Source organism: Oncorhynchus mykiss, chromosome 17 (genome assembly GCF_013265735.2).
Source record: "Oncorhynchus mykiss isolate Arlee chromosome 17, USDA_OmykA_1.1, whole genome shotgun sequence".
Classification (NCBI taxonomy): domain Eukaryota; kingdom Metazoa; phylum Chordata; class Actinopteri; order Salmoniformes; family Salmonidae; genus Oncorhynchus; species Oncorhynchus mykiss.
The window spans coordinates 66,828,989-66,840,924 of NC_048581.1; the positions used below are offsets into that span (position 1 = coordinate 66,828,989).

Here is an 11,936-nt window from a genome sequence, read left to right on the forward strand (position 1 = left end):
GGAGGTCATAGACCTGGTCGTGTGGTGCCAGGACAACCACCTCTCCCTCAACGTGATCAAGACTAAGGAGATGATTGTGGACTACAGGAAAAAGAAGACCGAGCACGCCCCCATTCCCATCGACAGGGCTGTAGTGGAGCAGGTTGAGAGCTTCAAGTTCCTTGGTGTCCACATCCCCAACAAACTAACATAGTCCAAGCACACCAAGGCAGTCGTGAAGAGGGTACGACAAAACCTACTCCCCCTCAGAAGACTGTAAAAATGTGGCATGGGTCCTCAGATCCTCAAAATGTTCTACAGCTGCACCATCGAGAGCATGGTTGCATCACTACCTGGTATGGCAACTGCTCGGCCTCCAACCGCAAGACACTACAGAGGGTAGTGTGAATGGCCCAGTACATCACTGGGGCCAAGCTTCCTGCCATCCAGAACCTCTGCACCAGGTGGTGTCAAAGGAAGGCCCTAGGAATTGTCAAAGATTACACCCACCCTAGTCATAGACTGTTCCCTCTGCTACCCCCCTGTTACACTGCTGCTACTCTGTTGTCATCTATGCATAGGCACTTTATTAACTCGACCTAGCAGCGGTGTAAAAGGGGGGTAGCAGAGAGAACAGTCTATGACTAGGGTGGCTGGAATCTTTGACAATTCCTAGGGCCTTCCTTTGACATGTTGCCTCAACTAACCGGTGCCCCCTCACATTGACTCTGTACCGGTACCCCCCTGTGTATAGTCTCACTATTGTTATTTTACTGCTGCTCTTTATTTACTTGTTACTTTTATTTCTTATTCTCACTCATATTTTTTTTTCAACTGCATTGTTGGTTCGAGGCTCGTAAGTAAGCATTTCACTGTAAGGTCTACTACACCTGTTGTATTCGGTGCATGTGACTAATACAATTTGATTTGAGTTTATAGTATCATGGTCCGAGCCAGGCACTATGCTCCCTATGCCACATCAAACACCTCTGCAGGTGCTAGTATAGTAGCAACCCCATCTTTCTGCACAACCATCGAGGACACATCGATCAACGGCAGCATCTGTGTTTGTGTTTGTGTTGGATTATGGCTCAGCAGAATGCTGGAAGTGAAAATAATTCCCTGGGGGGGCTCTTACCTCTCTGAGCTCACACAGGCAGATGTTGTTTAGCATGGAAGTGAAACAGGAAATCTGCTCTCTGATAGTCATTTGATAAAGGATATCAGTTGATTATGTAGTGGGATTAACTCTGTATGTAGTCCCCCTCGGCATCTACAGTAATGTCCTTAATCCATCTTTATCACTTAAAGTTATTCCACTGAATAATGTAAAAATATAGATTGGGGCCATATTCAATATCATGCTGTCTCGAATATGGTAAATAAGAATGTGTGTTAGTTTTTGCTGCATGTGTTTGATTGTATGTGCTTGGGGCATGTGTTTGAATTGTGTAAAAACATTTGAAGTCAGAAGTTTACATACAGTTAGGTTGGAGTCATTAAAACTTTAAAACACTCCACAAATTTCTTGTAAACAAACTATAGTTTTGGCAAGTCGGTTAGGACATCTACATTGTGCATGACAAGTAATTTTTCCAACAATTGTTTACAGGCAGATTATTTCACTGTATCACAATTCCAGTGGGTCAGAAGTTGACATACACTAAGTTGACTGTGCCTTTAAACAGCTTGGAATATTCCAGAAAATGTCACGGCTTTAGAAGTTTCCCATACGCAAATTGACATAATTTGAGTCAATTGGAGGTGTACCTGTGGATGTATTTCAAAGCCTACCTTCAAACTCAGTGCCTCTTCGCTTGACATCATGGGGAAATCAAAAGAAATCAGCCAAGACCCCAGAAAGAAATGTGTAGACCTCCATAAGTCTGGTTCATCCTTGGGAGCAATTTCCAAATGCCTGAAGGTACCACGTTCATCTGTACAAACAATAGTACACACGTATGAACACCATGGGACAACGCAGCTGTCATACCGCTCAGGAAGGAGACACGTTCTGTCTCCTAGAGATGAACGTACTTTGGTGCGAAAAGTGCAAATCAATCCCAGAACAACAGCAAAGGACCTTGTGAAGATGCTGGAGGAAACGGGTACGAGTCCTATATCAACATAAGCTGAAAGGCCGCTCAACAAGGAAGAAGCCACTGCTCCAAAACTGCCATATAATAGTCAGACTACGGTTTGCAACTGCACATGGGGGACAAAGATCGTACTTTTTGGAGAAATGTCCTCTGGTCTGATGAAACAAAAATGGAACTGTTTGGCCATAATGACCATCGTTATGTTTGGAGGAAAAAGGGGGATGCCTGCAAGCCGAAGAACACCATTCCAATCGTGAAGCAAGCGGGTGGCAGCATAATGTGTTACAAAATAAATACATTTATGTGAATATATTGAAGCAACATCTCAAGACATCAGTCAGGAAGTTAAAGCTTGGTCGCAAATGTGTCTTCCAAATGGACAATGACCCCAAGCATAATTCCAAAGTTGTGGCAAAATGGCTTAAGGGCAACAAAGTCAGGGTATTGGAGTGGCCATCACAAAGCCCTGACCTCAATCGTATAGAAGATTTGTGGGCAGAACTGAAAGTGTGTGCGAGCAAGGAGGCCTACAAACCTGAGCTACTCGAAACATTTTACCCAAGTTAAACTATTTAAAGGCAATGTTACCAAATACTAATTGAGTGTATGTAAACTTCTGACCAACTGGGAATGTGATGAAAGAAATAAAAGCTGAACTAAATCATTCTCTGCTAATATTCTGACATTTCACATTCTTAAAATAAAGTGGTGATCCTAACTGACCTAGGATAGGGAATTTTTACTTTTTACTTGGATTAAATGTCATGATTTGTGAAAAACTGAGTTTAAATGTATTTGGCTAAGGTGTATGTAAACTTTTGACTTCAACTGTTTGTGTGTGTGGTGTGTTCAGAGTGCTCAGGAGTCAGAGGAGATCCAGGATGAACTGAAGGAGAAGGTGGACAGGCTGAAGGCTGAGCTGGTGGTCTTTAAGAGTCTTGTGAGCGATGTAAGTATAACATACACACCTTCCCTTCACACTCCACTGCAGCACTGTCACAGACTGACAGATACCACGGTCATATTCCTGTTCAAATGATGCCAATTATATTCTCAACAATACAACAGCATTGGTTGTATTGACAGTAGTATTGTTCTTTATAGGTGATGATAGATGTTGTCAGTCATACTGTAGAGGTCCTTAGGGCTTCATTCATCATACTGAACACTCTCCGAGACTGGGCTCCAGGACAGGCTAGCAGATTCACACCCCTCCTTTTTTGGATTTTTACCCCGCAGTCCAAACATATTCTGCCGCAATTGCAAGAGGGCCTTTCAGACAGGTATTCATTGAATGCTCCGATAACAAGTGTTCATAAACACACAGTAGATAAGCAGGACTGTATTTTTTTCCCATGGAGCTTGCCTCTAGTGTAACGGCTGTAATATGTTGCAGCTGGCCAAGCCTTCGCTTTTGTTTGGTCAGGAATGAATAAACAGAATTAGCAAGGAGTTGTTTGGATTTCCGTTGAAACCATTCTAGCTTGGCTCCCTCTCTTATTTACTTCTGTGTTTAACTGGCCATGTCAGTTAGTGGCATTGTGGGTAATAGCAGCTGCCTCATGACACATATCTGTAGTCAGAGAAGGATATATGCAGTTCATATGAGGTAAAACACAGTGTGACCTGATAGACCTCCAGGGTAGTGAATAAACACTGTGATTTGGGACGTGTCCTTTGAATAGGTGTACTTTGTCGTTGCTCACTATTAAGGGCGGTCGACGTCTGAGTTCCCAATATGTCAGGAGGGATCTGGATATGAAAGTAAGAGATGCCTCTATTCCTGCCTCCCCACTTCCCTTCACCCTAGAATCAAAATACTAGCTTTTCCCTTACTACACTACTGTGAAACAGTGTTGTGAGTATTGTAGACGGTAAAGTATAGAATTGTTTGGTCATAACTAGCATTTTAGAGTAATTGCAAGTTATTGAGTGAAAAAAAGAAGCATGAGATGTAGCAGTGATCAAATTCACCTTGGAGTGTAGGATGTTTCCTTTGGACCTTCACAGAGATGTTGCATGATGTGTTATTGACCCAGACTGACTGGATGTGGGTTTCTGCTGGGTCTGCAATCTTAACCACAGTGTATTCAATTGACTTTAATACTGCTGCAAATGGTCAGTCACACAGATATGAACTCAGCATGTGACTTATGTTATTCATATCAGTCTGATGGCTTTGAAATGCCTTTAGACATTTGTTGAGTACAGTAAGTGGAGGTTTTGGGTGGATGATTCAATGTTTCACAGCCAACAACAGACACCTCTCCTTCCTTTCCAGCAAATGTCTGACCTGGACTCTAAGATCCAAGAGAAAGCCATGCGGGTGGACATGGACATCTGCCGGCGCATCGACATCACCGCCAAACTGTGTGACGTGGCTCAGCAGCGCAACTCAGAGGACATGTCCAAGATGTTCAATGTCAGCCCGGCCAGGTCACTCCCAGAGAGGGTGTGTATCTATCTGTACGTTAGGCCTCAGTCTACAATAGCTAACAGTTTACTGCTGCTACACTCTCTTCTACGTAGGCAGACACACACAGCCACAAACACAATGCTCACTGACCCTTCCACCATACCAAATACACACAGTCGCTGCTCAGTGGTGAACAGGAAGCTTTGACTTTCCATTGCGCCGACATTGCTGGCCAAAGCCAAAATATGAATCCAGCCAGAATCAGACCAGAGGCTTTTTAGGTGGTGTATGGTACTGCCTAAATTATTAATATCAGAATAGACAAATTGCCCCAAATTCTGTCCTGCATTGATGCACTGAGTGAGTAACCTGGTTGGGGGTGTGTGTGTTCCAGGGCGCCATGGCGTGCTGCAGGAAGGAGCGCAGGCCTGTGTCTGATGAGGACAGCTCTGAGATGGATGCAGACCCCAGCACCAGTACCTCAGAGGAGGAGGAGGTCCCTCTTAACATCACTGATGAAATGAAACGAATGCTCAACCAACTGTGAGTCAGCCTTCACACGCACACTCATTACAGCCATCCAGAAAGACGAGCTGGCTTCGTTATGACCCCCTCCACACGTGCGCACACACATCACAGGAGGCTGCTGAGTGGAGAACGGCTCATAGTAATGGCCGGAACGGAGCATATGGAATGGCATCAAACACCTGGAAGCCATGCGACTGATTCTGCTCCAGTCATTACCATGAGCCAGTTCTCCCCAATTAAGGTGCCACCAACCTCCTGTGACACACAACCCAGTGGTGCATTGTATTTATATAATGTTGTCCTTTACTCCCATCTAGTGTTAATGCAGAGTGCGACATTCATTTTGTTTTCAGTAGGGCCACCAAAAGCTAGATGAGAACATTACATTACAGAATGTCTTCATTGTGTAAATGTATGCCTAAAATGTAGTTTTGAATATCAGTGTCAATAATAAAAGTATAATTTGTGTTCCACTAAAACTTGTCACCGTCTCAAGTCTTTCTCAAACACTGTGTGTATTCTGTTTTCCTGCATGTCTTCTCTTCTCTAAGACCTCTTGTGTTGCCTGTTGTTTCTCCTCCTTCCCTCTCTTTTCCTTCCTGTCTCTGTGCCACACAGACATTGTTCAGATGATAATTGTGTTGCCAGGAGGGAGACGTTTGACATTGATGACGACTGTGACAGCCTGACGTGGGAAGAGAATGACGAGACCCTGTTGCTATGGGAGGACTTCACCAACTATAACATACAACCCAGTGCCATCACCGCATCAAACTGCACAGCCACCAGCGCAGCCAACAGCAACACAGAGGAGCCTGTGAGTCGGATTAGACACCACACAGCAAATGTCAAGGATACTTATGTACAGGAAAAATCTAAAACAGTTAAATTACCACTACCTACTGATATACTAATGGTCAAGGGTACAGGAGGGCATTGAGGAGTCGGTTATCTCCCATACTTCCCATCCATTCATATTCGGCAAACACAAATGTTTTCAGTAAAATAACGTTTTTTCATTTTGACTTGGAGGTCAAATTCTGCCCATTGTTATGTTGAGAAATGAAATGCAATATCCAAATGGTGAATGAGAGTGTTTTAGCTAATCCTCTTTGCTTCTTCCCAGGTCTCTCAGGATGGAAGCCTGGGCAGCCTCATAGATGAGACAGAATCACTATTCAAGACCAGAGAGCAGGAGTACCAGGAGACCATTGGCGCGATTGAGGTTAACAGGCTGTGTGTGCCTGCGTGTGTGTCTGAGATTGAGAATGTGACAGAAACAGAGGTACAGTAACAAAAATAGAGGAGAATGAAATCCCCTGAGATGTATCTGCCTGTTAGAGATCTATTGTATCTAACAGAAACACCTGTCAAGTAACAGGACATGGGAGGACAACGACTGCCTTTTGATTTGTTGGTTGTTTTGTCCCTCTTGCTGTTTGGTTTTGATTTGTGACTCCGGTGACCATTCATCTGGCCAGAGTGACTCAGTCCCTGGCAGGGCTGGCACCTGTCCCAGCTCAATGTCACTGATGTCTCTCTCTCTCTCCTCCCTCCCTACCCTCTCTTCTGTCCTCCTTACTCTTTCCCTTTCTATTTCTCTGGCTTCCTTTCTCCTCATCTCCTCTCTATCATCTCTCTCTCCCTCACTCAGATGGAGCTAGCCACAGCGAAGAGTGACATGAACAGACACCTGCATGAGTACATGGAGATGTGTAGCATGAAGCGTGGTCTGGATGTGCAGATGGAGACGTGCAGGAGGATGATCAAAGGGGGCAGGAACTCTCCCTCTGTCAGCTCGGTGGCCAGCAGCGACTCAGGGAATACTGACGAGATCCAGGAAGAACTATTGGACAAGGACGGAGAGGCTGAGGTGCCAATCAGCTGATGGCTGTCCTGCCTGGCACCGCCCCTCACTCCTCCACTCACTGACGTATAGCTGCTCACAGAGCTCCACCCTGCTTGGGGGTTGGCCCGTTTGGCACTGTTGGCTGGGAGTCCTGATGGTCCTAAGGGTCTGTCCCACTCTCCCAACTGGTGCTTATTGTCTCTGTTCTCATAGGGATGGAGGGGGACGGTGTTCCTTTGCTTCACAAGTATTATAAGGCAGAGGTGGCACATACAATATAGTGTCAGCTGTGCTCTCTTCCTCAGTGCTGCCTTGCTGGTTTCTTCAACCTAATCAGAGCTCCACAAGAACATCCAGCAAAACAGTCAACCTTATCAAACCAGTCGTACTGGCTCACTATTAGCATATTCGAAACAGTTGCACTGTCACCATCGTCAATCTGTTGGACTGAGGTGGACAGTCCATTTGGTCAACAGGGAACAACATACACAACAGTATTCACCAGTGAGAATATATGCCTGAGTTCTTTTAATAATCACAAATCAAGAGCAATCACACAATTTTCTACTTGCATGTGCCCCATGGATGTAGATGGATTATTCACATACAGTACATGCACATGCACAATTGGGTATAGAAATGTTCTCACCACAGTCAATACAAGCAAAACAGCCTGACTGGACTCTCCATGGTTACCAGTGTTTACTGGGGAACGGAGCACAGCCCTTTGCTGCATAATGCATTGTTCAAGCTCTATGCAATTTAGCTAGCCTTATTTCAGGATGACCTTCCCTACCCTTCTTTTCCCTTATGATTAGCCTTTTTAAGCTGGGCAGGTGTTTTCTAGTTGTCATTCAGAGTGCTCATGTGTGTTCTCCGAAGTGGAAGGTGCAGAATTGTCTCAAAAAGGGAAATGTTGGAACAGTGACCCCTAGTTGTCTTTGTCAAAGTCATACCCCTTCCCTCCCTACCCATGTTAATTTAATGTCTGTAAACATGGAAAAGATGATCGAAAATAATATGGAACAAGGCGCCAGCAAATATGCTGTTTTTGATTTGTAATGCCTTTTGCTGATCACTATCATACTAAGCTTCAGCCAAATGTTATGTAATTTCCCCTAAAATGTATATGTTATGATTGGTAGAACTAAGTTCTTGATTGTCCCTTGGGCTACTCTTTGGTAAGTCCAAAGGTCTGTTGAGAGTTATTGATCATCTGTTTGTCCTCTCAGAGAGAGGGTATGGAAGATATATTACACAAAACAATCACGGAAACTGGCAACACCATGTACATTGGTTGCTAATACAATTCCTAACTTATACACTGTACAATGCCATATTTAGGTTATATTTTTGCCAATCTGGGTGACTAACCTCAGATGGCGTCTCACAAAAACTCCCCCCCTTCTGTCCAGCCTATCATATTCCGTTGTCCCATTGTCATGTGCCCTGGATTGGGCTTAGAATAGTTTGTACATACATAAGAGACAAAGGAGGTTGGTGGCACCTTAATTGGGGAGAACTGGCTTATTGTAATGACTGGAGCGGAATAGGTGGAATGGGATAATTCATCAAACAGATGATTTCCAGGTGTTTGATGCCATTCAATGAGCCGTTCTCCCCTCAGCAGCCTCCTGTGATAAGAGGGCTGTTGGCATGTGATCGTATACCCTAGATGCCTTTCTGTTCATAACGTGCTATACGTAATTTATTTTGTTGTATTACATTCAGTCTAATGATTTTCATTGAACTAATCAATTAACAAAATTGATGAACGCACAAGGATTGGGAGAGGTTTTCTGCAAGTTATTTTTCAATTGGTTTATGAAATGTTGTTAGTTTGCAGAATGAAGGACAAAAGTGCTATTTGTATGATGAGGGTTTTAATAATTACATTTGTCATTGCATTGTCTCTGTGGGGAAGAGGGGCTATTGCATTTGGTTGTTTCTCTGAATTGTTTTACATTTGAACTAGAGGCACATCATAGTTGCAGTACAATAGTGTTGCAATTCTCAAAATCAATTTCTGTAGCTTTAAATGGGCCTATAGTCCATGAAATTGCATTATACAGATTGAATTGTGAGTGTTGAGGCAGATATGAAATATTCTCTGTATCATATTCCGTTAACATCATAGATGGTCAAAATGGTCAGGACTCTTAACTATTTCATCTGACACAAAAAGACAGGCCCAATCAGTCTAGTGTGTATTATTTCCTAAACCATAGTAAAATATCCAGACACATACACATAACATTCAGGGAGAGGCCTTATTCCCAGCTAACCATCAAAATACATTGTATAAGATTTAAAACCAGCATGACGTAAGCCATGTTTTTGTTCGTCCTTTGTTGCACCATACAGTGTAGGCTGGTAACCATTAGGCCTATGCCCTTATTTCTCATGATGTCTCAGGATGTCATTTCTACAAAGAGAACAAATCAGATAACATACACCACATACACAAAAGTATGTGGACACCCCTTCCAATAAGTAGATTTGGCTATTTCATGCACACCTGTTGCTGACAGGTGTATACAATCGAGCACACAGCCATTCAATCTCCATAGACAAACATTGGCAGTAGAATGGCCTTACTGAAGAGCTCAGTGAATTTCAACATCATCGTCATAGGGTGGCACCTTTCCAACAAGTCAGTTTGTCAAATTTCTGCCCTGCTAGAGCTGCACCGGTCAACTTTAAGTGCTGTTATTGTGAAGTGGAAATGTCTAGGAGCAACAACGGCTCAGTCGCGAAGCGGTAGGCCACACAAGCTCACAGATCGGGACTGCGTGTAAAAATTGTCCTTCCTTGGTTGCAACACTTACTACCAACTTACTACCAAACTGCCTCTGGAAGCAATGTCAGCACAATAACGGTTTGTCGGGAGCTTCATGAAATGGGTTTCCATAGCCGAGCAGCCGCATGGAAGCCTAAGATCACCATGCGCAATGCCAAGCGTCGGCTAGAGTGGTTTAAGCTTGCCGCCATTGGACTCTGGAGCAGTGGAAACGTGTTCTCTGGAGTGATGAATCACGCTTCACTGTCTGGCAGGCCAACCAACAAATCTGAGTTTTGCGGATGCCAGGAGAATGCTACCTACCCCAATGCATAGTGCCAACTGTAAAGTTTGGTGGCGGAGGAATAATAGTCTGGGGTTGTTTTTAATGGTTCGGGATAGGCCCCTTAGTTCCAGTGAAGAGACATCTTAACACTATAGCATAGTGTTCTAGACGATTCTGTGCTTACAACTTTGTGGCAACAATTTGGGGAAGGCCCTTTCCTGTTTCAGCATGACAATGCCCCGTGCACAAAGCGAGGACCTTACAGAAATGGTTTGTCGAGATTGGTGGGGAAGAACTTGACCGGCATGCACAGAGCCCTGACCTCAATCCCATCAAACAACTTTGGGATGCACTGGAACGCCGACTGCGAGCCAGGCCTGATTGCCCAACATCAGTGTCCGGCCACACTAATGCCCTTCTGGCTGAATGGAAGCAAGTCCCCGCAGCAATGTTCCAACATCTAGTGGAAAGCCTTCCCAGAAGTGGAGGCTGTTATAGCAGCAAAGGGGGGACCAACTCCATATTAATGCCCATGATTTTTGGAATGAGATGTTCGACGAGCAGGTGTCCACATACTTTTAGTAATGTAGGGTATTTCCCATTGAACAGATTGTAGACATGTTGATTATGGCAGCCACACGCACCTCTCTGATTCAGACGGGTTGTGTTAAATGCAGAAGACAGATTTCAGTTGAATGCATTCAGTTGTACAACTGACTAGGTATCTCCCTTTCTTTGATAAATGTGTGGTCATTATTATCCAGGGGCAGTCTTCTGAGTACAGTCCAACCTAACTATCAGAACTGGTGCAAAAAAAATCTCACGCCGTGAGTTAGAACACATCTGATGTGTACCTGACACATTTTTCTCTGTCCAGCAAGCAAACACAAATTGTAAATGTTTAATTGAACTAGTATGTAGCCTACCCTTACAGGACTATGATCATCTAGAAAGTCTGGCTCATTGAGCCTAAATGGGAACCTGCAGTGGTTGGGTTTAAATGGTTCATGGGTGTTTTATATGAGTGGGTTTTATTAATGTAGTGCAAGGGTCTAAAGTGTTACATTAGCCATTGCTGATATGTATTTTATATTGCTTTGTCACCATAACATACAGAGCTGGCCTGTAGTGGGTGGTTATAGAGTATTGTAGAGATAGCAGTAGGTCAGAATCCCCAGTCAAAGTAGCCATTGAGGAAAGTACTGTCTTTACTATGACCATTGTCAGTGTATTTTTTTTAGACACATCACATTATGATGATGCTATTTCAAGCCTGCTGTTTCTAACTCACATTTCTGTCCCTGCATCTTATTTCAATGCATACCTCTGTGCATTGTAAAGTACAATGTTATTTTTATGTCATCTATCAGTAAAACTTTGCATTCATGGGGATTTAGGATATACTGTTGTTAAAAAAAAGAATGTACACTGTTTGGTGTTGGCGGGGAAATGAAATAAAATGGGGGATTGCCTTTAGCTTGAGTCTTTGTACTCCTTAGGAGATGTAGCCTATCATGTTTAATTATACATATTACAATGTTTGATGTGCATGTAATTGCACCCACGTCATGCCACGTCATTTTGATGCATGCCAGCAAAGCCACTACACAACACTAAACAATACATTAATTGCACTATAATGGTGACAAATGGTGCCCACAAGCGGTTAGGGCCTACATAAAGCTGTTTCAACAGGAGTGCTTTCTTTTCAGCACCATGGAGTGAATCCTTCAAACTGCTACATTTGGCTAATCAGCAGATCCTTGTCTGGCAGCAAAACAGTTCATTCAGCATCATTTACTGCCTTTTTAAAAAACATAGCTGATATGTCTGACCTGCTTAAACAAATGTGGTTTCTACTGACAATTGAGATGCAATCTGTAATTTTGAGAAAGCTAAAACTTTTGTTCAGCATTTTTTAAATGTAGAGCGACAGAATTCAGAACATATATTGTTTTTCCAGTATTTTCCCTGTATACCAAGTCAGAACTGTAGGATGA

General features: G+C 43.4%; 1 protein-coding gene across 4 annotated transcripts in view; it reads left to right on the forward strand.

Annotated features, from left to right (window-relative positions):
• The window catches only part of iffo2b (intermediate filament family orphan 2b), a 39,671-nt gene extending 30,222 nt beyond the window's left edge, over positions 1-9,449 (forward strand). Inside the window, exons 3-9 of one of the 4 annotated variants that reach the window (XM_021569447.2) lie at positions 2,932-3,027; positions 3,792-3,842; positions 4,360-4,530; positions 4,889-5,037; positions 5,671-5,839; positions 6,149-6,247; positions 6,677-9,449. In XM_021569447.2, coding sequence (XP_021425122.2) covers positions 2,932-3,027; positions 3,792-3,842; positions 4,360-4,530; positions 4,889-5,037; positions 5,671-5,839; positions 6,149-6,247; positions 6,677-6,910 — 969 coding nt within the window. In that variant the 3' untranslated portion in view covers positions 6,911-9,449. Of the gene's footprint in view, positions 1-2,931; positions 3,028-3,791; positions 3,843-4,359; positions 4,531-4,888; positions 5,038-5,640; positions 5,840-6,148; positions 6,248-6,676 lie in introns of all 4 variants that reach the window. The other 3 variants (XM_021569446.2, XM_021569448.2, XM_021569449.2) reach the window with 3 other exon arrangements.
• Positions 9,450-11,936: the final 2,487 nt, after the last annotated feature.